The sequence below is a fragment of the Kogia breviceps genome, chromosome 4 (genome assembly GCF_026419965.1).
Source record: "Kogia breviceps isolate mKogBre1 chromosome 4, mKogBre1 haplotype 1, whole genome shotgun sequence".
Classification (NCBI taxonomy): Eukaryota; Metazoa; Chordata; class Mammalia; order Artiodactyla; family Physeteridae; genus Kogia; species Kogia breviceps.
In genome coordinates, this window is record NC_081313.1 from 175434304 (window position 1) to 175461502 (window position 27199).

Here is a 27199-nt window from a genome sequence, read left to right on the forward strand (position 1 = left end):
ATTGAGGTAAACATGTCTTGCTTCTTTTCACCGGCTGCATGGTATTTCACAGCATAGACATACCATCACTTATTATACCAGGGCCCTAGGGAGGGACACGTGTTGAGTCCAACCCTTGCCTTTATACACAGTGTGGCAATAAACATCTGTGTACATACATCCTCCTGCACCTGTGCCAGTGTACCTTGGATAAATTTCTACACGTGGCACCACTGGGTCACAGGGCTTGTAGATGTTATTTTGAGATACTGGAGGTTTCTTTCGGCCTGTGGAGGAGGGTGCGGGTTTCCCCACAGTCTCAGTCACTCCCTGTACAGCATTTGCCGGCTATGCTATTGCGCCCCCTCTGGAGATACCCAGAACTGCAGCTTCACGCAACTGGAATGGAAGGACGGAAGAGGAACCCCACTCCAGCCTCAGACACTGGATTAATCCCAGACCCTGAGCAGGGAGGCTGAATCTTCCAGGTTCACCCTGGAAGCGGGTGGAATCCTTTCTTAAACCAACATCTATTCAGCCTAGTGTTTCATATAGATGGACTCTTTAAAAATTTTAAATACATTTACTTAAAAACTAACTTTATATCACAAACAGCATAAATGGCAAATCAGTATCACTTGCCATGAAAAATAACAATCCATATTTATTGGGCCCTAGCGTTCTCCTTTAGTTCTCCCGATAACCTAGCAGGTATTAACATTTCACAGGGAGGAAACTGAAGCATGGAGAGGTTAAATTATGGGCCCACCAGCACAGAGCTAGAGAGTGGCAGAGCCGTTGTTCGAATGCCCGCCCGCGAGCTCCACGCGCCAACAGACTGGAGATAAAAAAGACAAGGCAAATCCAAGTAGGCAGACAATTCTGGCTGGATCCTGCGGCCGCCTTAATGTGAGGCCTGCACTGTGTGGAGTTAAAGGGAGAACAGGTCGTGGAGAGCAGACCTGCGCTGACACGACGAAACCCGGAGGATGGAAGGGCTGCGAACGCGGGCCGGGCCGGGTGGGCTTGGCCGTGCGCCCTCGCCCGACGCCCCATTCCTCGCTCTTGGGCGCCGGGCACCTGCGGGAAGGGCGGGGAATCGCGACTCCTTCCCCGCTGCGCCCTCTCCCTGCCTCCTTCCCGGGCGTCCCGAGGCTGCCCCCCATTCGACGGCCGTAATCCCGCAGGCCCCGCCGCCCCGAAGCCGAGACCCCCCAGATGGCGGAAGCGCCCGCGGGACCCTGACAGTGAAGGTTAGGCGGGAGCCGCCCCCGATCGGGCCACGGCCCCTCAGGCTTCCCGGAAGCTCGGTGTGCGAGTGTCACCACCGTCCCCGCAGCCACCGCCGCGCCCCTGGCATCCCCACCCCGCGGCGAGAGCAGCGGAGGCTACGCAGAGACGCAGGTGGGCGCGCCGGCGGCGGCCGCGGCGGGGAGGGGTGTCCACTGATCCCTGGTGCGGGGAAGCGCTGGGCCTCGAACCTGGGGCTCTGACTCTCCGCGGCTCTGACCACGCGGCTGGGTGCGCTGCGGTCCTTGGCCCCGCCGCAATGACCGGCGCTGTGGTCGCCGCGCTGGGGCTGCGCAACAGGGCGACAGCTAGCGTGGGCGGGGGAGGGGGGGAGCGGCCCAGCCGCGGGAGGCCTGGGGCCGCGGGGACTTTTATTCTGACACGGCCGGCGCCCGGCTCTGCTTAGTCATGGTGACCTGCGCGCGTTCCGCGCCTCCCCCCTGCGCACTGCGATGGAGGCGCCCGGGCCTGGGAGACGGAGGCGGAGCCCGAGAGCGGCCATGGCGGGGTGAGTGGGGCGGCCTGCGCCCGGGCTGAGGGCGCCGCGGGCCGTGAGCGCCCTGCGGCCGTGCCCGGGGGCCGGAGAACCGGGAGATGCGGGACCGGTCTCGGGGTTCCCGCGGCTCCGCGGAGGGCCAGGAGGGCGCGGCTCGAGTCCTATCCTTTTGTTGGACGGCGCGACTCGCGGGGTGGCCCGGGAGCGACGCAAGCCGAGCGAGAGGCCCAGGGAGCGCAGCTCGGACGGAGGCCCGGGGACCCCGGGGAGTTGGGGGGCTTGGTCTGCGCCCTGAGGCTGGCAGAGGAGAGGCCGCGGCGGGGTCACTTCCTCCCTTCACCAGGCCTTGGCGGCTCAGGCAGGACATGCGCAGTCCCCCACTTACCGCTTCTTGGTGGGAACTGCCCGGTGCCCAGGGGGCACCGTTGACCCATTGGCCAAAGACCGAGAGGCAGGCCTGGGTCTCGGCTGGGGAGAGGCGGCCAAGCGGCATCCAGGGCTCGGTGGAGGAGGGTGCTCTGGCAGGGACAGTGGAGTGGGCAGTCAGCCAGCCACAGCTTACTGACCCCTGCGGGGTTCCAGGCCCCAGGCAGGATGCAGGGGAGGCACATGAGAGGGTGGGCATAACCCTGACCTACACAGGTCTACCTGCTCTCTGAAGCCCGGGGCTCAGGGCCAGAGGGACAGGCCATCCTTCAACAAGCAAGCAAAGGAGCTCCTTTCCATTCCTGACAAGTGCTGTGATGGAAATAAAACAGGGAGGAGGTGACTCTTAGTCGAGCCCAGAGAAAGATAAGATGAAGAGCCCAGGGAGCCTCTTTCATATTCCCCCCCCACACCACTCGCTGCAGGACTTTTCAAAACATAACTCACTCCCCGGCCCTCCAGACTCCACAGGGTTCACCGAAGGCCTCCCTTCACTTGTCAGTCTCTCTCATTACACTCCTCCCTGATTCTCTAGATTGTCTCTCAACATTCTGCCTCTGAGCCTTTGCACTTGCTGTTCCTTCTGCCTGGAAAACTAACTCCCACCCCCAGCTTCTTCATACGTTCACCCTTCTGGTCTCAGGTCCAACAGAGGCCTGGACTACTTGATTTTTAAAAAACTGCCCCCATATCACACTGTCCCAATGCTGTTGTCATTTTCTTCATAACCCCAGTTTCTGCTCCAGTCTTGCTTATTTTAGTTCTGGCCCTTCCCTCCCCAGTGTCAGCTCCAGCAGGGCACAGTGCATGTCTGTCTTGCTCACTGCTGTGTCCCCAGTGCCTAGAACAGTGCCTGGCACACAGTAGGTGCTCAATAAATGTTGGTGAGGTGAATGAAGGAATTGGTTGGACATGTCCTAGGAAGGGAGGGGCCACCAGAGAGCTGGAACAGAATGAGCAAAGGGAAGAGGTGGACAAGAGCTGACTGTGAAGGGCTTTGCAAGCCATTGAAGAGTTTGGTTTTTTTCTTCATGCCACAGGGAGTTGTAGGGGGATTCTGAGCAGGGGAGGGACACCATCTGACCTATGATTTAGGATGGACCCTTGGGCTGGTGAGGCCATGGGGCAGTTAGGGAGTGCAAATGCACCCTGCTTCACCTGTGCTTAGGAAGGAAAACTGGACTAGGAGTTACTTTATTTTAGAAAAGAAGGCCTGGCCCCAGGCCCTCCCCCCAGCCCTGTGCTCTCCCTCCTCTAGGCCCCTGAGTGCCAGTGGTGGTGTTGTCCCTTGTCACCTGGAACCCCATGCAGCTGGAACCCGGGCCTAGTGGGGCTGGGGCCCACACCCAATTCCTGCCCCTGAGGTCACAGCGCCCTGAGGGGGCAGGGGACACGGTGATGTACGCCTCCACCGAGTGCAAGGCCGAGGTGACGCCCTCCCAGCACGGCAACCGCACCTTTAGCTACACCCTGGAGGATCACACCAAGCAGGCCTTCGGCATCATGAACGAACTGCGGCTCAGCCAGCAGCTGTGTGATGTCACACTGCAGGTCAAGTACCAGGACGCACCAGCCGCCCAGTTCATGGCCCACAAGGTGGTGCTGGCCTCATCCAGCCCCGTCTTCAAGGCCATGTTCACCAATGGGCTGCGGGAGCAGGGCATGGAGGTGGTGTCCATTGAGGGCATCCACCCCAAGGTCATGGAGCGCCTCATTGAGTTCGCCTACACAGCCTCCATCTCCATGGGTGAGAAGTGTGTGCTCCATGTCATGAACGGTGCCGTCATGTACCAGATTGACAGCGTGGTCCGCGCCTGCAGCGACTTCCTGGTGCAGCAGCTGGATCCCAGCAACGCCATTGGCATCGCCAACTTCGCCGAGCAGATCGGCTGTACCGAGCTGCACCAGCGTGCCCGAGAGTACATCTGCATGCACTTTGGGGAGGTGAGCAAGGGGAGGGGCACGGAGCCAGGGCTTGGGAGCAGCATCAGAAGGACCAGGGGACAGACAGTGGTCACCACTGTCTCCCCGTAAGATGTGGAGGGTCAAGGCAAGGAGCTGGAGAAAAATGGGGTTCTGGTTTCCTGGTCTGCATATCCGGGGCAACTCTGGGAAAGAGTGAGGAAAGTGAGGCCTTCATGGCTTTCTGGGCCCTCTGGTCTCTCTGGGGTCAAAGGTGGGGATAGGATGCAATGAATATGTTGGTAGTTCCACCCTGGTGTGCTGAGCAGGGCCTGACCTTTCAGTCAGCCAGCCAGTATTTATTGAACACCCATGACATGCTGTTGACTGCAAGTATGACCCTTACACATGTTTTCTTGGGTCCACGGAGTGTTATCCTTGCACTATTCTTTGTTTCGTTTTCGTTTTTAAGTGGAGGAAGTTGTGAATAGAGAAGATAAGTGCTTGTTGAGCACTTGCTGTGGGCAAGCCCCTGTTCTAAGTGATTTTCATCCTGAAAATCACTGAATCTTCCCAGCTCTCCTAGGAGGAGGTATGCTTTGGAGTGTCTTCTTGGAAGTTTTCAAAGTCATCCTCCAGTGGCTGGGACCAGCTGGGGTGGACACTACCCTGATCCCCACTCCTTCTTCTTCTCTACCACCTTGGGGGTTGTCCAGATGCTCCAAGAAGTTCTGGCATTAGTCCTAAGGCCTGTGGTTTCCAGGAAGGTGGTCCAAGAGCAAGGCTCTCCCACTGACCTGCCGCATTGGTTTCAAGGGATTGCATGGGCTTGGGGGTACCAGAAAATTGGGAACCTGCTTATGTGGGGTGACTGAAATTATTTATATAGACCAGTGCCTGGCAAGAAATATTTACCCTAGGAGTAGCCCTGCTATGAGATAGCTATTAATTTATTCCCCTTTTTATAGAGGAAGAAAACCAAGACCTGGAATGTTTCAGGTCTTTGCCCAAAGTCACACAGTTAGAAAGTAGTGGGCTGAAATTGCAACTCAGGCTGTTTTCTTCGAGCCTGAACTTTTTTTTCTTTCTAGAGTATTCTATCGCTATTGCCTTTGTAGTCTGTCTGCTATTTTGAAAAATAATTTCCTTAAAAGAAAAGGATAACGGGTTCTCATAGTTCAAATACAAAATCGTACAGAAACGTACATGGTACATTGTGTCTTTGCCCATTTACCTGAGTACTTATGTACTACATGCTTGGCTCATGTAATGTAACTCATTTGATCCTCACAAACTGTGAGGTCCATACTATTCAAATCCCCGTCTCACACCTGAGGAAACTGAGGTCGTCAGAGGCAGGTTGAGTGACTTGTCCAAGGTCATAGCACTGTTGAAGGGCGGGCCGGCGGGGTGGGGAGGTGGAGAGAGACATGTAAGTCAGCCCGTCACACAAATGCCCTCTGCAGGTGGCCAAGCAAGAGGAGTTCTTCAACCTGTCCCACTGCCAGCTGGTGACCCTCATCAGCCGGGACGATCTGAACGTGCGCTGCGAGTCCGAGGTCTTCCACGCCTGTATCAACTGGGTCAAGTACGACTGCGAGCAGCGGCGCTTCTACGTGCAGGCGCTGCTGCGGGCTGTGCGCTGCCACTCGCTCACACCCCACTTCCTGCAGATGCAGCTGCAGAAGTGCGAGATCCTGCAGTCGGACTCCCGCTGCAAGGACTACCTGGTGAAGATCTTCCAGGAGCTCACCCTGCACAAGCCCACACAGGTGATGCCCTGCCGGGCGCCCAAGGTGGGCCGGCTCATCTACACGGCCGGCGGTTACTTCCGCCAGTCGCTCAGCTACTTGGAGGCCTACAACCCCAGCGATGGCACCTGGCTCCAGTTGGCGGACCTGCAGGTGCCAAGGAGCGGGCTGGCAGGCTGTGTGGTAGGTGGGCTGCTCTATGCCGTGGGTGGCCGGAACAACTCACCCGACGGCAACACCGACTCCAGCGCCCTGGACTGCTACAACCCCATGACCAACCAGTGGTCGCCCTGCGCCTCCATGAGCGTACCTCGAAACCGAATCGGGGTTGGGGTCATCGATGGGCACATCTATGCTGTCGGCGGCTCCCATGGCTGTATCCACCACAACAGTGTGGAGAGGTGAGTGGCGGCCTCTGGCGGGGTGGGCTCCAAGGGTCCCACTGCTAACAGGTCCCAAGCCATCGGCATCTGGGGGTTCCCCCTGTTGTTGAGTGCTTTACTCTGTGCCTTGCCTTCAGGGAGAGGAAGCCTCAAGGTGAAGCTAAACACCTGGGAGATTTATGGTCATGACCTTGGATGATGTGTCTGGGCCCGGGAACTGTTTACAGGGCCACCACAAACGCACACAGCAACTTTATGCAGCTTTGGGAAAAGTTCCATCAGTTTGAAATTGTTGTAATACGCTAATTTTGTTAAAACCTGACACCTCACTGCCATCTGTCCACAAACTGTTGTGATAAACATATGTGTGAGGCCTGTTACATGGTAGGTCCCCACTTGGATGTGGTGCCCTTGTGCCCTACACAGTCAGCTCAACTGTGTGTGGTGACCCTGTGTTTAGAGGCCAAGCGTTTTGGGCTTTTGACTCTCCTATAGCCTAGTCCTCCGCCTTCTTGTTTTCCAGAGGCGTGAGCCAGAATACAGTTCTCACCTGGAACTGGTTAAAACAGACTCCCCGGCCCACGACAGGGGATGCTGGAGATCTGGCGTTGGTGGATTTGGAGTGAGGCTGGGGAGTAGAAATTTTAAGCAAACACCCCAGAGGCTTCTAGTGTACACGGTCTGTGAATAGGATGATGAGGTGATGCGTCACCCTCAGCAGGCCTCTTTCGAGAGAAAAAGGGGCCCTGTGAATTATTCCAGGAGCACAGGCCTCAACTGCAAGTGCCTGGGCCAACTGGGACATATGGTTACTCAGTCTTTGAGCCTCATACTCTGAGAAGAACCATGCCAGGGGGTAGCCTAGTTGTTAGGACTGGGGTTCTGGTGTCCAAGAGAGCTGGATCAAACGCCAGGTCTGCCACTTCCTGGGTGACCCTGGGCATGCCGTCTCACCTCTGTGCCTCCGTCTTTTCATCTGTGAGGCAGGGGACGATAGCGAGGACTCCTCTCCCCAGCAGGCTGCGTGGGGCTTTGGTGAGATAACACACGTAACACTCAGCGCAGGCAGTGGTTTGATGGAGCCACTGGGGTCCAGCAGGTGTGCATGTGACCTTGAGCGGATGGTGGCTGTGAACCTCAGTTTCCTCATCTGGGAAATGGACCTACTGATAACTTGTGTTTTGGGGGATCCTTGTGAGAGTTACAGAGTTCAAGTGCCTAAAGACGTAGGAGAATATCAGTGGGGCTTCGTGTTCCAGGTCAGCTGTGGTTGCTGTTGTTATTGTTACTATGTCGTTGCAGGTACGAGCCAGAGCGGGATGAGTGGCACTTGGTGGCCCCAATGCTGACAAGAAGGATCGGGGTGGGAGTGGCTGTCCTCAACCGTCTGCTCTACGCGGTCGGGGGCTTTGATGGGACGAACCGCCTTAACTCAGCCGAGTGTTACTACCCAGAGAGAAACGAGTGGCGAATGATCACACCCATGAACACCATCCGAAGCGGGGCAGGTGCGCAGGGGCTGCGGGGAGGGGCGAGAAGAGGAACACCCTCCCACCGCTGGGCGTGACCCTCGGCCAGGCCTCCTGTTTCGGCCTTAAACCCCGCGGCACACACAGGAGAGCTAGATTCTGATGGAGTCCACGCTCTTCTCTCGCAGCTTTGTTTCTAAAGGGTCACTCGGGAGAGGGGAGAAGGGGGAGGGGAGGGCCCCCCCGCCCAGGAAGGTGGTGGCTGGGGCCTGCAAGGCCAGGCCTCGGAGTCACCCTCTCTGCCTGGTACCACTTAGGAGTCTGTGTCCTGCACAACTGCATCTATGCTGCGGGGGGCTATGACGGTCAGGACCAGCTGAACAGCGTGGAACGCTACGACGTGGAGACAGAAACGTGGACTTTCGTAGCCCCCATGAAGCATCGGCGAAGCGCCCTGGGAATTACTGTGCACCAGGGAAGAATCTACGTTCTTGGTGAGGCCCTGGGGGTGGGGTCCTGGGTGGGGAAGCCTACCTAACCCCATCTTTTAGGGGCAGGCTGCAATCCTGGCAGGAAGGCATCCTGTGGTTTCTTCTCCTCTTTTTTTCCCCTGCCCTCGGAGGGAGCAACCATCCCTTCTGCTCTCCCTGCAGGAGGCTACGACGGTCACACGTTCTTGGACAGCGTGGAGTGTTACGACCCAGACACAGACACCTGGAGCGAGGTGACCTGCATGACATCTGGCCGGAGTGGGGTTGGTGTCGCTGTCACCATGGAACCCTGCCGGAAGCAGATCGACCAGCAAAACTGTACCTGTTGAGCCACTTTTGTTTCTTGGGCAAAAAAAAGTTCCAATCCAGAGTACTGTCGTCTTTGTACAAAAACAGGGACAAAAGAAAAGGCTACAGAGCAAATGCTTGTCCTCCAGGATGGGAGGCTGGGATGCCTCAGTGTTAAAACGACAACTCGAAAGAAAAGAAGGCCAGAATGGGGACCCGTGAGCCCATCAGAGTAGTCCCAGGAATGTCCAAGAGAGCCTGCCCGGGAGGTGGGTGTGGGAAGCGCGGGTCCCCCGGGGAGAGGCCCCTACACCTGCTACCCGGAGACCAGGCCTGGGTTCCACACCAGCAGCCACCACCTCCCTTTGGGATGAAAGCAGGTGCCGAGGACAGGCTGGTTTTTGTTCCCTGCATCTTCATGATTGGTTCTTGGAGGCCTGGGAAGGAGCCAACTGAGGCCTCAGGGGCTGAGGCCCCTCCAGAGGTGTGGACCCCGGGGATGGGCCTGTACATAGAAACCATTGGGTATCGCTGCCCTGGACAGTCATTTTGTTGATAAGTAACCCTGTAACTTTCCATTGAAAATAAAAAACAAACTAACTAGTGTCTTCCACCCGGGCTCTCAGCTGGAGGTCTTGAACCAGTGGGACAGAAAGGACTCTTCTCCTGAAATGCACTCAAGTCTTTGATTTAGGGCTTGGATTTGAAACCAGTTTCTTATCTCGGCCCGTTGAATTTTGATATGTAGGTTATCTTCCTCGCCATGGGCAAGCCACATAGGACTCACTTTGTCTGTCACTTCTAGCTGCTTTGCAGACAGTGACCCAACTCCTTGACTCATCTCCTAGGGCTCCCCGAGGTTAATTGCACATGTGAACAGTTGATATTTTAAGGCATACTATCCCCAGCACGCCTTCCAAATTCCGTGAAAGTCCATCCGTCATCTTTATACATTTCAGTAATGTAGACTGAGCCTTTTATTTTATTTAGGTTCCTGGGACAAAGGGTTCTTGAGAATTTTCTTAGGCAAAGGGTTCAACAGCCTGGTTGCTTCTGAACTATATGTGGGAGTGGAGTATGTGGCCTGGATCTTGTCTTCTGCCAGTCAACTCTATTCGTGCTGGGGGAGTGGAGAGAAGAAGAATGAAGTATGGTCTCAATTGGGGATTTCACAGGTAATTCCAAACAGCTTAGAGGAAACATTTGATTCCTTCCCTGCCAGGAGCAACAAGAGAAGCCACCGCAATGAGAAGCCGGCGCACCGCAACGAAGAGTAGCCCCCACTCGCGGCAGCTAGAGAGAGCCCGCACACAACAATGAAGACCTAACACAGCCAAAAATAATTAATAAATAAAAATAATAAAGTTATTAAAAAATACTATACTAATATCAATAAAAATAATAATATATTTTTAAAAAGTATCCAGTTGGGGAGAAAACAATTTTTATATTAGGTCTCTCTGTTCATGAACTTGGTATATCTATTTAGCGAAGACTTTGCTGTCCTTCAGGAAAGCTTTATAATTTCTCCACAAAGGGCTTGCAGTGGGTTTTATGGGAGTTTTATAGGCCTTGCTGCTCTTGTCAATGAGATCTTCACTCACCGATCCTTTTAAATTGATATTTCTGTTACAGGGAAGTTGCTGATATAGATGTATTGATCTTCTGCCAGCTTCTTTCTAGTATCTTTTTTTTTTTTTTTTTAGCAGATAGTCATCTACAAATAATGACAGTGTAATGTCATCTTTCCAATAGTTCTACAACTCATTTCTTTTTCTTACAGCATTAGCTAAGACATTCTATACAATTTTGATTAGTAATGGTAATAGTGGGCATAGTTGCCTTACTTCTAACTATAAGGTGACTGCTTCTAATGTTCCACCATTAATTCTGATACTTGCCAAACCATTTTTTGTAATCTGTGCCTTAAGTTTTGCTGGAAACTTGAAGCTCCCTCCTATACCTAGTTTGCTACATCTTTTTTAAAATCATAAATGGGTGTTGAATTTTCTAGATGTCTCTCATTCAATAGGTGGGTGCCAGGAAACTGCATTTCTAGCAAGTTCCCAGTTGATGCTGAAGCTGGTCGTCCAGGGACCATATTTTGAGACACTGGCGTAGAACAAGAATAATGGGTTAAAGGCAAATTCTGAGAAACAACATTTAAGGAGTAGAGGGAAGTAAGAGAAGGCCCGATAGAAACACAACAGCAGCAGAAAATTATGAGAAAAACTAAGAAATGTAGTGTCAAAGAAGCCAAGTGGTGAAAAATTTGAGCACAAAAAGTTTAAAAGAATCACACTTAAATACAAAGCGATTCAGAAAGAGACCTTCAAATGCTCACTGGATTTGGCGATTGGAAAGTAAGCTTACTAAGAACCATTTTGGTAGAACTGTGAGGGTAAAGCAATAGATCCTGCAAATGTTTATTGAGTGCCTCCTTAGAACAGGCACCGTTGCTGAGGAGATAACACTGAATCAGTGAAGGATGCTGAAAGAAGGAATATCTCTTGAGACATTTGGGTGAGAAGAGGCAAAGTATGCATGACAGCTAGAGAGGAACGAAGGGTTCAGGGAGGGTTTGGAGTTTTGCTTTTAAGATTCAGAAGACAAAGCATGTTTATAAGCTAAAGGGAAGTTCCAGTATAGAAAGAGAAAGATGAAGGTGAAATACAGGATGAACTCATAGTGATGATGAGCAAGTAACCTCCCACTCAATTAACTGGACAACGTCTAAGATAACTTTCAGCTCTGTGAAGGCCACTGTAGTTCTGGATGCTAGAGTATCTTGCTTTGTGCAATACAACATACCTTCAATTCAAGGACTATCTTCGCCCTCGGGAGTGTATTCTGGTGCGTTTGTTTTTTTAACTGGGCGAAGGAAGTATTTATTACTTGCAACAAGTAAGGAAAACACTGGGGATCTTGGTTTTAAAATATAAATGTTAGTGGGAATATACAGTATTGCAGAAGATAGAATTTAAGAAAGTTAAATTTAAAAGAAAGAATAAACAGACTAGGTTTGAGACCCATATCTGTCACTTAACTAGGTGCAAATCCTCTCTGGGCCTCATTTTCCTCCTCTGTAAAGTGGGGAACAGTAACAGTATCTAGAACCTGGCACACAGTAAGAATACAATAAATGTAGTATCACTGACTAGGAACGAGATAAGTACTAGAAACCTAAAATGCTAACATTAATCTGAATTATTAAGGTTTTCAAAGTATGATAATGATTAACATTTTATAACCTCAGAGCACTATACCTGCATTACTTAAAATTCCTCACTGGCTCTCATTACGTGTGAAAAAAATCAGTGCTTCCCCCACACCTGTCTTATTTTTTTTTTTTTTTTTTTTTTTTTTTTTTTTTTTTTTTTTTTTTTTTTGCGATATGCGGGCCTCTCACTGTTGTGGCCTCTCCCGTTGCGGAGCACAGGCTCCGGACGCGCAGGCCTAGCGGCCATGGCTCACGAGCTTAGTTGCTCCGCGGCATGTGGGATCTTCCCGGACCAGGGCACGAACCCGTGTCTCCTGCATCGGCAGGCGGATTCTCAACCACTGCACCACCAGGGAAGCCCACCTGTCTTATTTTATGATGGTTTTGTAGCTCCCCAAGACCCTCAGGGTTGGTACAGGAAGTGTGGCCTAAAAGGAGTGCAGCACCCTCTTGTGGGCCTTTGGGTAAAAAACGGAACTATTTCCAGAGAAGAAAAGGAGCAAGATTGGAGAAGCCCCAGAGTGTAGAATGCCCTGGTTTTGGCTTGTTTCTACTTTTAAAAAAATCAGCATTCTTCAAAACTTCTGGGAGAATTATATTTTTTTAAATAAACAAGGATTCTCCCTCCTGGAGCACCAGCGCCAAATCCACACCTCAGGGTTGTAACTTTGATCTTATTACACCAAATTTTAAGCCGGACACGCAGGAACACTTTTCAGACTACACATCCCAGGACCCCCTGGGATTTATTCAGTTGATTCAGACAACATTTGTGGGAGATTCGAAACTGCAGCCCGATGCTGACGTCAGCTACCTCTTTGCCTTCACTTGCCATCAGCTTCAGGGTCAGGAAAGATTAATAGCATTAGCCAAGGAGTTGGTGTTTCTTTCTTAAGTCTCAGCTATCGCAGGTGGAATTCTCTTTCACTTCTAGCCCATGTCTTTCCCTTACTGATCATATATCACCGTCTCTGACCATCTCCCAGTTCCTCTGCGGATTCACCAAGTGAAGAGATGAGGCGGGAACAACAAATATTTCAGTGCCTACCATATTCCAGACCCTGTGTAGATACAACTGGGAGCAGCAGACATGGTTTCTATGGAAACTATGGTCAAGGGCGGTGACAGGTGGACAGTTATTTGTATGTTATTAATGTACAACCAGAAACCCTGCGAAGTGATCTAGGAAAAAGTAGCTTGCACAAGTCATAAACAATGTATTTCTTGCCTTGTATTCATAATTATTCTTCTATTCTTCGTCTTATTCACCATTTTATTTACTGGCACACAATAGGAGCTTCACCCATATTTGAACTTTGAGTAGATGAATTCTTGGTCACGATGGATGTATGATAAACATTTGCGAGATTAAATGGAATTGGTGAGGTCATGCAGACGCCTCTCCAACGGTGTGGATTTCGCCAGCTCTGTGCAAGAGTAGAGCTACTTAGCCTGTTACGATTTTTTTTTTTTTTTGCCTGTTAACGATTTTAGTTCAACCCAAGAAGCCCTTTTGACCTTTCTTTACCTGTTATCATCAGATACCTTGGAACTTCATGGAACAGAGTAATCCCTCTTTCAGGTAACAGCCTACACATATCCAGTTGCTGAATAAGTACCCACTGATGATGTCAGGAGCTGTGAGAAGCACTTGATAAATATTTTAAGGCAGCTTTAGATCCCTCCTCCAGCTCCCATTTTAGGAGAAACAGCCCCAGTTCCTTAAACAATTTCTCATGTGACATGGTGAGTTCCTTTATCAGCTAGTTTCACTCCCCCGCCCCAAAACATTTTGAGGGTGATTTGAGTCTTGCCTTCTCCCTCTCCCCAGCCGGGGATAGGAAAGCGCAGGAGGGGGCTTTGGGACTCCTCATGTACGGGGACCACCGAAGCCCTTGCCCGGGTCCTTCTCGAATTGCAAGGGGGGAAGAGATTATACCCTCAGAGAGAAGGGGGATGATGGGTCCTTTCAGGGTGTGGGGATGGCAATGGCGACAAACCCTCAGGAAGGGAGGGGACAATGACTGACCCTTTCTCAGGAAGGAGGAGCAATACGGGGACCCTTGAGGAAGGGGGGGGAGTATGACCCTGGGGGTTCCCTTAGGAAAGGATGACATAGGACGGGACCCCTCAAGAAGAGGGGGTGACGCCAGGGTCGGTCTCCCTCAGGAAGGATAATGCTGGGGCCCCATCAGCAAGGGGCCTGACACCAGGGTTCCCTAAAGAAGTGGGAACGACTCTGGCGTCGCTCTCAGAAAGAACAGACGCTGCTAGGGTTCACTTCAGGAGGGCGAGAGGATGCTGGAGTCCCCCTCAGTACGGCAGGAATGACGCTAGGGTACTCTCAGGAAAGGGGGAGGACGCCGGGGTCTCCCTAAGAAAATGGGAACGGCGCTGGGGTCTCTCTCAGAAAGGGAGTGACACCAGGTCCCCTCACCCGCCTCAGGGTTCGTCGCACCTGCCTCGGTCCAGGCTCCTCGGCTCCCTCGGTCATCTGGTTCGAAAAGCGAAGCAGCCCAGCCTCTCATTGGATGTTTTATTGGCTAATGACAGCTAAGACAGCCAATCGTAGCTCGGGAAAGAAAATCTCCCGCGAGACCTTGGCACGCCTTCTTCCCAGTCTACGCGCCGCGCACCTTCCTGCCTGCTGTAGTTCCTCAGATCCACTCTGGGGGGCGCACGGGGGTTCGAACGCCTAGTCCTACCTCCTTCCTCGCCTGTGACCCATTTAATACAACAGTACCTACTTAGCAGGGCTGTAACGAGAGCTAAGTGCAATAATTTATGCAAAACAGTGCCTGGCACATGGTAATCGCCTGGCAAACCTGAGCTGTTATTATTTGCATTTTACAGCGAGGGAAACTGAAGCACAGCATGAGTAAGTAATCTGCTCAAACTAACTCAGTCATTAACTGGCAGAGTCGCGACCAGAATCCAGAGTCTGTGTGCTTATCTACTATGCTTCTGTGGCTCCCAGATAACAAATACTGGCTACTTCTTTCCTCTGATTATGAAATAACTTCGCCTTGATTATGAAAGTAATACGTGTTCATTGAAAAAATTCAGAAAACATCCAAGACTACAGAACAGAAAACACCAGTGTCTTTTAATCCATTCACTGGAGACTGTAAATATTTTGAAGAACAAGCTGCTTTTTCTATGCGCATATGTAGGATGGTATGAAGCAGAACATTTTAAAAAATTTTATTTTTATTTATTTATTTAGTTTTGGCTGCATTGGGTCTTCATTGCTGCGCAGGGGCTTTCTCTAGTTGCTGCGAGCGGGGGCTTGTTGCGGAGCATGGGCTCTAGGCGCATGGGCTTCAGTAGTTGTGGCTCGTGGGCTCTAGAGTGCAGGCTCAGTAGTTGTGGTACTTGGGCTTAGTTGCTCCTTGGCATGTGGGATCTTCCCCGACCAGGACTTGAACCTGTGTCCCTTGCATTGGCAGATGGATTCTTAACCACTGCACCACCAGGGAAGCCCATGCAGAACATTTTGAAGCCTGCTCTTCTCATTGTGAACATCTTGTCATTTCAATAAATATAGACCCACCCCATTGTTTTAATTTATTTATATTTATTATATTTTATTTTTAAATTATTATTTATTTTATCTATTTATTTTGGGCTGTGTTGGGTCTTTGTTGCTGCACACGGGCTTTCTCTAGTTGCAGCAAGTGGGGGCTACTCTTTGTTGCAGTGTGCGGGCTTCTCATCGCGGTGGCTTCTCTTCTTGTGGAGCATGGGCTCTAGGCGTGCAGGCTTCAGTAGTTTTGGCACAAGGGCTCAGGAGTTGTGGCTCACAGGCTCTAGAGCACAGGCTCAGTAGTTGTGGTGCATGGGTTTAGTTGCTCTGTGGCATGTGGGATCTTCCCCGGCCAGGGATCAAACCCGTGTCCCCTGCATTGGCAGGCAGATTCTTAACCACTGCGCCACCAGGGAAGCCCCACTGGACATTTAGGTTGTTTCCATGTCCTGGCTATTGTAAATCGTGCTGCAATGAGCACTGGGGTACATGTGTCCTTTTAAATTATGGTTTTCTCAGGGTATATGCCCAGTATTGGGATTGCTGGGTCATATGGTAGTTCTATTTTTAGTTTTTCAAGGAACCTCCATACTGTTCTCCATAGTGGCTGTATCAATTTACATTCTCACCAACAGTGCAGAAGGGTTCCCTTTTCTCCACACCCTTTCCAGCATATGTTGTTCATTGATATTTTCATAATGGCCATTCTGACTGGTGTGAGGTGATACCTCACTGTAGTTTTGATTTGCAAAAATATGGAACGCTTCACGAATTTGCGTGTCATCCTTGTGCAGGGGCCATGCTAATCTTCTCTGTATGGTTCCAATTTTAGTATATGTGCTGCCGAAGCAAGCACCAACTGGTTCTTTAGGATAAATTTTTTTTTTTTTTCTTGCAGTACGCGGACCTCTCACTGTTGTGGCCTCCCCCGTTGCGGAGCACAGGCTCTGGACGCGCAGGCTCAGCGGCCACGGCTCATGGGCCCAGCCGCTTCGCGGCATGTGGGATCTTCCCGGACTGGGGCACGAACCTGTGTCCCCTGCATCGGCAGGCAGAGTCTCAACCACTGCGCCACCAGGGAAGCCCAGGATAAATATTTTTAAAAGTGCAACGTCTGCGTCAAAATGCATGCACCGTTATGTTTTTGATAAATATTGTCAGACCACTCCTGTTAAGCTGTATGTGCTAATTTCTACCAGTACTAACGAGCTATGAAAGTGCTTTGCCCACCCCTGGATGGTCCATCTTTTCATTATTTGCCAATAGGTGAAAAAAGAAAACTATCTTCCTTTCATTTTACTTCCATAAATTTTTATGCTGAGAAAGAGGGAGAAATATTACCCACATCTCAGGATTTTGTGCATGTGAACTAAAATAGCGACAGTAATATAAAAGTACCAGGCAGCTATCATTGTCAAACAGGCATTGGGTGAAGTGAGATCCCCGCCTTATTTACCTGAATTTTCTCAACACTGTGAGATCACTTCTCAGCCTCAGTTTCCTCATCTGCAAAATGATAGTACATATTTCAAGAACAGCTAGAAAGTTGATAAAATAATGTGAGTAATGGGTTTAGCATAGGGAAGAGCCCTCTAAAGGCTGGGTGAGGTGGAGCCATTTGCCCCAGACCCCTGTAGCCTGCAAGTGGCTGATGTCAACTTCAAAGAATGAACTGACTCCACCCCTTCCCAGGGCCCCCTGTCCTGTTCAGATTACAAGGCTTCTCTGCCTTTGGCCACCTTTCCCTGAAGAAAGATGAACTCCCCAACAGGAGAATTTTAAAGATCCAGCTGACGGTCACATGCCACCTCTAGCCTTTGACCCACATTCTCAGATTGTCACCAAGTCCCAACTCAGGAGGCATGTGGGACATCACTCCTACCCTTTTACACTTGGGAAAACTGAGGCCCAGAGCAAGAAGCCTCATCCAGAGCCACCCACCTAACCCCTGCAGTCTGGGATACTGTCGCCTCCTGACCCCCAGCCCAACACCCTTTCCCCGACTCTGCTTCCCTTTGAAACACCCTAGGGAAAACAACTGTGTCTCCTCGTTGCTTCTTGCGCAAAATTCAGATTCCCTGGAAACTTCTACCTAGTTTTTCAGCTTTGCTCCTCCCCCATGGGTCCAGGCTGGCCCCTGCTCCTCTGGCCCAGGATATCTACTATGAATCTTTAAGCCAAAGTCAAGCAGGAGAAGCTTTGTATACATTAAACCCTCTACATTAACTCTCTCGCTTAAGTGCCAATACTGACAGTCAGATATAGTAGCCATTGGCTAAACGTGGCTGCTTAATGTAAAGGAAAATTAAAACTCTAGTTCAACTGCACTAGCCACATTTCAGGTGCTTAATAGCCACGTATGGCTAGCGGCTACCTTATTGGATAGCGCAGACATTGAACATTCTCATCATCATAGAAAGTTTCACTGGACACCCCTCTCTAGTCTGGAACTTTTGTTAACCCCATTTTATAAATGAAACAATTGCAGGTCAGAGAGATCATGCCCAAGGTCACACAGCTAGACCTGGGATCCAAACCAGTCCTTGGCCACTAGAGACAAATAGCAGAGTAGGTGGGTCGGTCTATCCTCAGATCCAGGGAAGCTGCCATCATATATATATATATATTTTTTGGCGGTACGCGGGCCTCTCACTGCTGTGGCCTCTCCCGTTGCGGAGCACAGGCTCCGGACGCGCAGGCTCAGCGGCCATGGCTCACGGGCCCAGCCGCTCCGCGGCATGTGGGATCTTCCAGGACCGGGGCACGAACCCGTGTCCCCTGCATCGGCAGGCGGACTCTCAACCACTGCGCCTCCAGGGAAGCCCCTCAATATTTTTTATTTGGCTCCGTCGTGTCTTAGCTGTGGTGTGCAGGTTCTTTGTTGCGGCACGCAGCCTCTCTAGTTGTGGCTCTCGGGCCCTAAATCACGCGGGCTTAGTTGCCTCACGGCATGTGGGATCTTAGTTTCCAGACCAGGGATCAAACCCGCATCTCCTGCATTGGAAGGCAGATTCTTAACCACTGGACCACCAGGGAAGTCCCAAGCTGCCACCATTTTGTTTCAGAAGACACATGCTGTGAATATATACTGGCTGGTCCCACTGTGCTTAACCACTTAAGGACTGTGTGTGTACGTGTGTATCTCTGTTTATCACACACCAGAAGCAGCCCGTATTCTAATCTGAAAACCTGCATCACAAACACTTCCTCCATCTTTATCTTTATTCACAAGGGAAGCTTTTGCTCATTAGTATAACGAATGGCAGAAACGTTTTATTGGTGAAATCGGGGCTTGTTAATTAGGCTGATAAAGGTTGGAAAAATGGGGTCCCAGGGGTGGAGTTAACAGTACTCAAATATGTGGATTGGTTAAAATATCTGAGACTCACTAGCTCCCCGATCTTGTATGAACTCGTCGGAAAAACAGAGCTAAAATCCCAAGCTGGTCCTGTGTGAACTTGGAGGATTCAGCTTGCCTGATATACATCATAAGGTCCACAGGCTTTAGGACAGTCAAGTTTGTTTGTTTGGTTTGGTTTTCTTTTAATGCAGCGTGAGGGCTGCAACACTATCATGGCCAGAATTCACGGAACTCACAGATGTAAATTCTCTTGTGCTGATAAATCAAGTTTAATGTCTGCAGGGCAGAATTTGATCCAAGAGCTTTTATCATGACCTGGCAACCAGATGTTGGAGGCGGGGGTCAGTCAGCTTTCCAGGAATGACTTTGTGGTACCAGGAGAACCCGCGTTGCGTCAGATATGCTCCACGTGAGAGAAACAAGGCTTACCTGGGTCTGCTGGCCTCCAAAAACCGCGTGGTCTGAACCTCCACTTTACAACCTGCAGCCCCTGTGCCTGGACCTGACCCAGGCCAGGGGGCTGCCTCCCACCAAACTATCTGCACCCCCTTCAAGTTCTATCTGCTTGGGAAGGGGCAGGGACAGAGCCCGCTCATTTTCCCCACCCCTCCCCAGACAGACAGCGAGAGACACACACACCTTGAGAAACAGGATGGGAAAGGAAGCCACATCAGCCGGGAAGATCGGTGAAAGCCTCGGTTTAATTGGAGACAAGATCGAAGGGATTGAGTATCGATCAGCAGACCGACTGACTGATCATCAAAGTGGACAACACTCGAGCAGCTCAAGGGGGTACTGACTCCACCCACCCACCCCCCGGGGTCCCTGTCCCCAGTTGCCAATCACTCCTGGCCCTGGGGCCGGGGGAGGGGCAGGCTCTGCCCAGTCCTCCCTCACCCCCTCTGATGACACGACTCGCCAGTTCAACAACAGCGCTGAGTCCGCACTTCCGGGGTCTATGGTACAGTTTGTATAATACAGCAGGAATGGAGACTCCCATCGGGAGACCCCCAACCCCTCCTTCCCCTGAGTCAGCGGGGGAAGGGCAAGTTTATTTTCCCTTTTAGCCTCTGTAGAATAATTTACAAACCAACCTTACAGTATGTACAAAAAAAAAAAAGAAAGAAAGAAAAACAAAGAAAGAAGGAAAATTAAAAAAAAAAAAAAAAAGGCCCACTCCGGTGGTCGGCTGGGACTGAAACTACTTTCGCTACAAAAATGAACCCTGTACAGCGTTATGGGGGCGGGAGCGGGTGGTACTCCCCACAGGGAAGGACAGACAGATGGAAGGCTGGGGGCAGCTGGGGGCTACAGTACCGTGTGCTCCGAACTGGAGGGGAGAGAAATGAGAGAGAGGCCGGTCCTGCCCAGCTGCAGAGCCAGGCTGAGGAGCAGAGCGGAAGGGGAAGAGGGGGTCTTTCTTTCCAAACAGCCCCCCATGGCTTGGAGAAAAATGGCCTTGCATCTGTGTGTCGTATTGCTTGGGGGAAGAGCTAGGGGTAGAGGGGGAGGCTTGGCAAGGTGCGGGCAAAGGAGAGACGACCTTGGTTGCCAGGGTGGGAAGGGCTGCCCAGAAAGGGGACGTGGGTGTACACCGTTATTGCTTCCTCCTAGGGCAAAGAATCGGGGAGGGGGGGGGGCAGGAGGATGCTGGGGAGGGAGCTGTGCCCACGGTGGGGGCTCCGGGCCTGGTCCTACTCCACCCAAGGTGCAGGTGGGAACCACTGCAACCCCCGCTCCTATGGCCGTGGGAATCATTAAGGCAGAAACAAGAGGAGAAGCGGCTGGAAGGAGGGGTGCGGCTCCAAGCCATCCCCCGCCCCCGCAAACGGAGAAAATTCGAAGGGAAACCAGACTGGAAGGGGAAAGGGGTGGCCGGTGGAGAGGGGAGGTGGGTCACGCCCTCCTCAAACCTCAGACCCCAGGTGGGTGGTGTGCATGTCCCTCCAACACGCTACCCCTGCCTCCTAAAATCCCCCCATCTCCCCCTGCCCATCCCCCAAGTCAGTATTGCCAGGTTTGTGCAAAATGAGGCTGAAGACTTCTGGGGGAGAGGGCAGAGAGCTCATGGGGCGCCGCCTCCCCGCCCCCAGAGGCCCCGCCCAGAATGGCTATTCCTGGCTGGGTTCTAGAGACCCTCCCAAATTCAGAAGAAAAGTCTGGAGGGAGACCCTACACCAGCTGAAGAGCCCGAAGAGGCCGGAAGACTGAGCCTGGAACCTGGGGCAGGCGGGAAGCGGGGGTGGGTCAGAGAAGGGGGCTGGAGCTGGCCGAGGGGGGAGCTGGGAACAGGAGCTTCTACAGTTGCTGTGTTTCATCCTGGGCTTTTTTTTTTTTTTTTTTTTCTTTTTCTAAAAATGTAACAATTAAAATTCCAAAAATAAAATCCCTTCCGGGACCTCAGCCCCTTGTTCCCCAGCCCCCACCTCCAAAAAGAGGCCCCATGGGAGGGGGTGGGGCGAAAGGGGAAAAAAAGAAAAGAGAAAAAACCCCACTTTTCTGTTTTCTTTTTTCTCAGGAGGCCCAAGAGTCTTTGAGGCAGTGGAGGAGGTGGGGGGGTGATGGTGGTGGTGGGAGGCAGGGAGGCCAACGAGGTGTAGAGGCTGAGGCTCAGGTAGGGCCTCCAGCTGACCCCCACCCTCCAGGAGCTGGGAGTGTGGATGGATCCTCGCCCGATGTTCCTGTGCAGGCGCAGCACGCCCTTTTGGCAGCCTGATCCTCTTTTTGGGCCCCCACCTCGGCCGCCGCGGAGGGGAGGCCCAGAAGGCCCGGGTCCTCCTCTGGAGGGGGCGGGGTCCTCAAGACAGGCAGAGAGAGGCTCTCAGGAGACAGGGCAGGGGGGCTGCTGCAGCCTACAGATGCATCTGGGGGCGTGGACGCGTCCTGAACCTTAGCCACACTATCTGCTGAGTCTGCTTGCCGTGTCAAGTACATTTCCTCTACCTCCACCTCCGTAGACTGGTCCTGGCCATCGACCTCCAACGGTTCCTCAGCTGGGAACATATCCTGGGCAGTGGACAATTCCTGCACTTCAGTTGCACCTGGGGCAGTGGACACCTCCTCCTCGTCTTCCTCCTCCAGCGTCAGCTCAAACTGGAACTTATCCGGTGGAGGGGGGTGGCCTGGTCCCCCGGGCTCCTCCTCGGGTGGTGGCGATGGGCTCTGCCGAATGGCACTGTAGTACCAGTCCCGGTTGTACTCCAAGGTGTCCAGGATCTCCTGGGCATCTGGGTGAACCAAGTCGGCCCACGTCTCCCACAGCGGGTGTACAATGTAGTCGATGAAACCCACCTGAGGGAGGGAGAAGGAAGAATAAACCAGGGGTCTGCTGGTGCAGATGGCACCGCCATGCTGTGGGATCTAATAAAAAAATTTTTTTAAAGTCTTTATTGAATTTGTTACAATATTGCCTCTGTTCTATGTCTTGGTTCCTTGGCCATGAGGCACATGGGATCCTAGCTCCCAGACCAGGGATCAAACCCACACCAACCCCCTCACTGGAAGGTGAAGACCCAACCACTGGGCCTCCAGGGAAGTCCCAAAGATCCTGCATGCTGCGTGGCGTGGCAAAAAAAAAAAAAAAAAAAAAAAAAAAAAAGATGTTGATACCCTTGGACCCAGCAATCTTGCTTCTCCAGAGCCAACCTGGAAAAACTCTTCCACGAGTAAGAAAAAAAGAAAAAAAAACACGTATGAGATGCAAACAAAAACTGGAAACACCTCCATATATACATTAATTGGGAATTCGTTTATTTTTTTTTAAGTTATTATTATTTTTTGGCCACACCATGCGGCATGTGGGATCTTAGTCCCCGACATTCCAGGGAGGAATGGTTGGAGCTTCAACAGCATCTGTGACCACAAGAGACATCTCTGAGGAGAGAACCCCCAAGCTTCGCATGATAGAAGAGAAACACTGAAAGTTCTGGGGTGTCTGCCAACTATGTGGAGCCAGAGAGAGCCAAATTCCCTTTCTCCAGACTTTCCTTACATAAGAGAAAAAAAAAAAACCAATAAAGCTTTATCCTGTTTGAGTCGCTGTGAATTCCTAACTACTAAACACTTATATGTCCACCAACAGAGCAATCTACACAAACCATTATCCATCTGTCTCTGTGGGAATACTACACAGCAGTGAAAAAGGATATGCTTAATCTAGGTGCAATAATGTGGACAGGTCTCCAAGTCATGTTTGGAAAGAAAAGGCAAGCTGTATAAAAATGGGTATACATTGGGAATTCCCTGGCGGTCCAGTGGTTAGGACTCCGCACTTTCACTGCCAAGGGCCCAGGTTCAATCCCTGGTCGGGGAACTAAGATTCTGCAAGCCATGCACTGCCGTCCCCCCAAAGAAGGTATATATTGATACAGTTTATATTTTTTTAAAAAGCTAAACCCACAAACTAATGCTATTAAGTTGCTTGTGAACATAAATACATAATAAAACAAGCAAAACTCGTTTTCATCGGGGGTTTGGCGCTATGTGCATGCCCTGGGAACACGTGGAGGTGTTTGGAGTCATGTTTGGTTGTTACCGCAGGAAGGGGAGGGTGTTCCTGGCATCTAGCGAGTGGAGGCCAGGGGTGCTGCTCAACAGCCTACAATGCACAGGACGGTCCCACCACGAAGAGTGATCCAGCGCCAAATGCCAACAGTGTTGAGGCTGCATAACCCTGGATGGGAAGGGCATACACAGCGAACCGGGAAGAGGAGGTCTCACCAGGGAGGAGGCTGGAAGCCCGGAGAGTGAGAAACTCTCATATTCACACTTCAGTGTTGTCTTTTATGAGACTGTGTTTCTGTCCCTCTCGTTAAATTAAAAAGGCACGTGATGAAGACGAGTCGTTTAACTTCATTTCAAAACCCACCAAGGGACTTCCCTGGTGGTCCAGTGGTTAAGACTCCGCACTGCCACTGCAAGGGGGGCACGGGTTCGATCCCTGGCCAGGGAACTAAGATCCCGCATGCCACGTGGCGTGGCCAAAAACCACCACCGACAACAAACTCCACCAAAACTCAGGCACAAAATGAGAGTCCAGGTTATAGGGAAACCAAGAGGCTGAAAGGACATGAAGTCTGTAACTAAGGGCCAGGTAAGTGTTATTACTGATGTTATGGCAGTTGCTACAGATGAGTTACAACTGTCTAGGTGCAAATCTACAACTTCTGAGTCCAGAGGCTCAGTTCGATTGTTTTGTGGAGGAGAAAGTGTTGCCTATTTCCCATCAGGACAGAGAAGGAAAAAACAGACAAAGACAAACTTGACACTGTGTACGGGCAGGTTAGGATCTCTTGGGCCTTTGGAGCTCCAGGCCGGTGTGGGGTGAGGAGGCCCGTCCTGCTCTCTTCCAGGGGTGCCAAGGCTGTACCTGAGACTTCTCCACCGAGGCCGTGTGCTTGTCGCACATGGGGCTGATCTCCATGCCACGCTCGCGTTCGCGGTCGCCCTGCTGGAAGAACTCGGCCATGATGCGGTCGGTCCACTGGCGGTACAGCTCCAGCGGCTTGGTGGGGTTGCTGAGATCTGCACAGTGCACCATGTTCCGTAGGACCTGCATGGGGTGGTGGACCTTCAGAGGCCGTGTCCCCATCCTAGTCTGAGGCCTCAGGCTTCCTTACTTCCCCTTTGGAAGGAGAGTAGGGGAGAATGGGTAGCGGGGAGATGGAGAAAGGTAGAAGAGGTGAGGAAAGAGGGTCGATGAGTGGGGGAGAGAAGGGGAGAGATGAGACGAGGTTGATGAGCAAAGGGCAGAGAGGCGGTGGGGAGCCAGGGGTGTGGGGGACATGGAAACAGGTTGATGAGGAAAGGGAAAAGGGAACTGGAGGAGATGCCGGGAGATGGGATGGAGAGGTGGGAATTGGAAAGGGTTAGATGGAAGAGGAGAGAAAAAGAGACAGGAAGACGGGCAACCCGGGAGCTGGAGCAGAGGGAGGGGCAGTAACCCAGACCTAAGGGGGGAGGGGAGGGTCCAATCTCCCTATACGGTGTGGGGAGGGCGGCACCTGGATGCGGTCGGCATAGTTATCCAGCAAGAGGACCCCCGAGCTGGTCACTTTCTTGGTCTCCACCATGGTCTTCAGGTCAGCCAGGAGGGTCATGTGCTTGGACATGTCCGTGGCCAGCACCTGTGGGCAAGAAGCTGTCACAGGGGCCACTGAAGCGTGGCCACCTGCCGTACTGACCTGGGCAGGGCCTCTGAAGTTTTCACTCTGCACAATCAGCCGCCACGACCCACTCCCAAAGGACGCCTCCCCCACTAGGGGCCTTTCTGTCCCGGACTCAGACCTGGCCCTCCCCAATGCCCCCCTGCCCCAAAGGTGACCTTTCCCACTCTGTCCCCATCCCCTCGCCCCACCCACCATGTCGATGACCATCTTGCGCAGGCTTTGCCGCTGGCGCTTGCTGAGGTTCTGGAAAATGTCACAGTTGTCTTCCTGCAGCAGCTTGAAGCCCACGGCCAGGTGGTGATTCTCCAGCACCGACTCGTCATTGTACATGAGCGCCAGTTCAGAATCTGTAGCCCAGGCAAGGGTTGGGCAGTCAGGGGAGGGGAGGACCCACCCAGGGCGCCCCCCCCACCGTTGGGAGGGGCCCCGCAGGCCCCGCCTCCAGCCCAGCAGGCCCCGCCCCCGTGGCGGGCCACTCACTGGTGTTGATGAGGAATTGGTTGGAGACCCCAGGGTGGTCCACATCGTGGATGGAAGCTGCGAAGAGGGCGGCGAGAATCTCCAGGTCCGTGAATACGGCCTGGGGGCAGAGGGAGATGGGTTAGAAAGATGGGGAGTCAGAGAGACAGGATAAGAGAGAGATGGGGAGTCAAGAAAGATGGGGAGGGCTTCCCTGGTGGCGCAGTGGTTAAGAATCCGCCTGCCAATGCAGGGGACACGGGTTCGAGCCCTGGCCCGGGAAGATCCCACGTGCCGCGGAGCAACTAAGCCCTTGCGCCACAACTACTGAGCCTGCTCTCTAGAGCCCGCGAGCCACAACTGCTGAAGCCCGCACGCCTAGAGCCCGTGCTCCGCAACAAGAGAAGCCACCGCAGTGAGAAGCCTGCGCACCGCAACGAAGGGTAGCCCCCGCTCGCCACAACTAGAGAAAGCCCATACGCAGCAACGAAGACCCAATGCAGCCAAAAATAAATAAATAAATTTATATATATATAAAAAGAAAGATGGGGAGTCAGGAGAGAGAGGAACAGGGTCAGAGAGAGATGGACGTCAGAGACTCAGGGTCAAAGAGGTAAACAGAAGACTAGAGATGGACAGTGTGGGGGGCAGCTGGGGAGACGTGGGGGCCCGGCGACGCTCACATCCAGCGCAGGTGTGGCCAGCAGCACGTGGGTGGACTGCAGCACGTCAGCCGCGTGCAGGCTGTTGTGGTAGGCAACATCGGGGTGGTAGTGGTCCTCCAGGGTCAGCATGTATGTCACCATCGTGTCCACGGGGATGCGGAACTTCTTCAGCAGGTCCCGCTCCTGAGGGCAAGAGTAGGGGGCGGTGACCCCCCACACTGGCTCTCCGCTCCCCGCCCCACCCCCTCCCTTGCATCCAGCCGCACTCCGCCCGCCCTACCTGGAATATCGTGTACATGATGCAGCTGAGGGAACGGCCCCCCGCATAATCCGACACGCAAAAGATGTTCAGGCCCCACTTGTTCAGATTTTCCAATTCCTGGTGGAGATGGAGGCCAGAGGTCAGGAGCCCCCAAGGCCCAGGGCCCTCTAGACTCTTTTCCAGGAGTTCTGAACCCTCGTCTGAATAATGGCACCATTATCGCTCACCCAGCAGGTGGCATGCCTCAGGCAGTATAGAATTTACTTCCCAGGTCCTACTGGGCCAGAAAATAACAAAGCAGCCCTAGTCTACTGAGTGTGTATTGTCCACCAAGCACTGCACTAAGCGCTTGATTTCACATGGCAGGTGACGGAACCAAAACTCAGAGCAGCGTCATGACTTACCCGAGACCTTGCATCTCACAAGTGGCAAAGCTAGGATGTGAACCCAGCATGGCTGACCCCAAAGCACAGCTCAGCCTCAGTTAAACTGCTCTTGAGCGCTGAGAGGAAAGGAACATGGGCTAATTTTCCATGTCTCCCCAGAATTCAGAACAGCACCAGCACATAGTAGATGCTCAATAAACACCGAATGACTGAATATAGCCCTGGCCAGTACTGGCACGCAGAGGGTTACAATAAATGTCAGCTGAGGGAGCCACTGAGCTTGCATCAAGTCCACTGTACACATCAATGTGGGAGCCCCTTGGCTTAAGATTTCATGGAAAAGCCAGGAGGCGAATCCAGGTCTGGTCTGTAGTGGATGCTGTTTGGGTTCTGCCCAGATTCCCTTCACTGGTCAATGCACCCATCACCCAGCTGCTGGGGCTGTTGCTTACAAAGACTCACAGCTGCCCCTTGTCAAAAATCTGCTCTTCCCCCACAAGAGCTATGTGGAGGGGGTGATGCCATCCACCCTGGGGACAGCCCCCAGCCAATGACTGACACAAGGGTACAAGATGCCAGCACCCTTGCCTCAAGGTGGGCTCAACTCAGTGCTGTTGTTCATACTCCAGAGACCCCTGTGGACACCAGCTGAGACCACTCCCTCTCTCCTGAGAATCT

General features: G+C 52.2%; 2 protein-coding genes, 1 long non-coding RNA gene and 1 other non-coding gene across 10 annotated transcripts in view; 1 reads left to right on the plus strand and 3 right to left on the minus strand.

The window, feature by feature from the left end:
* Nucleotides 1-668: 668 nt before the first annotated feature.
* KEAP1 (kelch like ECH associated protein 1) lies at nucleotides 669-9088 on the plus strand. 3 transcript variants are annotated; one of them, XM_067032818.1, is made up of 6 exons: nucleotides 669-1383; nucleotides 3450-4135; nucleotides 5560-6245; nucleotides 7530-7735; nucleotides 8014-8190; nucleotides 8350-9088. In XM_067032818.1, exons 2-6 carry the CDS (start codon nucleotides 3497-3499, stop codon nucleotides 8514-8516), a joined length of 1875 nt encoding a protein of 624 aa, XP_066888919.1. In that variant the 5' UTR covers nucleotides 669-1383; nucleotides 3450-3496; the 3' UTR covers nucleotides 8517-9088. The 3 variants fall into 3 exon arrangements, with proteins under 3 accessions (XP_066888919.1, XP_058917160.1, XP_066888918.1); XM_059061177.2 differs by having other exon boundaries at nucleotides 1376-1777; XM_067032817.1 differs by lacking the exon at nucleotides 669-1383 and having other exon boundaries at nucleotides 3414-4135.
* Nucleotides 9089-13069: 3981 nt separating this feature from the next.
* LOC136794191 (uncharacterized) lies at nucleotides 13070-14182 on the minus strand. The gene is made up of 3 exons (XR_010840577.1): nucleotides 14154-14182; nucleotides 13224-13333; nucleotides 13070-13122 (listed from the first exon to the last, which is right to left on the minus strand). It is a non-coding gene; the product is annotated as an uncharacterized lncRNA (long non-coding RNA).
* A 1788-nt stretch (nucleotides 14183-15970) lies between these two features.
* LOC131756538 (U6 spliceosomal RNA) lies at nucleotides 15971-16077 on the minus strand. Its single transcript, XR_009335697.1, has one exon. It is a non-coding gene; the product is annotated as a U6 spliceosomal RNA (small nuclear RNA).
* A 5000-nt stretch (nucleotides 16078-21077) lies between these two features.
* The window catches only part of PDE4A (phosphodiesterase 4A), a 38923-nt gene continuing 32801 nt past the window's right edge, over nucleotides 21078-27199 (minus strand). For all 5 annotated transcript variants that reach the window (XM_067032820.1, XM_067032819.1, XM_067032821.1 and 2 more), the window contains 7 exons: nucleotides 26154-26252; nucleotides 25892-26056; nucleotides 25230-25329; nucleotides 24942-25096; nucleotides 24585-24707; nucleotides 23951-24133; nucleotides 21078-21873 (listed from right to left, as the gene is read on the minus strand). In XM_067032820.1, coding sequence (XP_066888921.1) covers nucleotides 21193-21873; nucleotides 23951-24133; nucleotides 24585-24707; nucleotides 24942-25096; nucleotides 25230-25329; nucleotides 25892-26056; nucleotides 26154-26252 — 1506 coding nt within the window. In that variant the 3' untranslated portion in view covers nucleotides 21078-21192. The remainder of the gene's footprint in view (nucleotides 21874-23950; nucleotides 24134-24584; nucleotides 24708-24941; nucleotides 25097-25229; nucleotides 25330-25891; nucleotides 26057-26153; nucleotides 26253-27199) is intronic.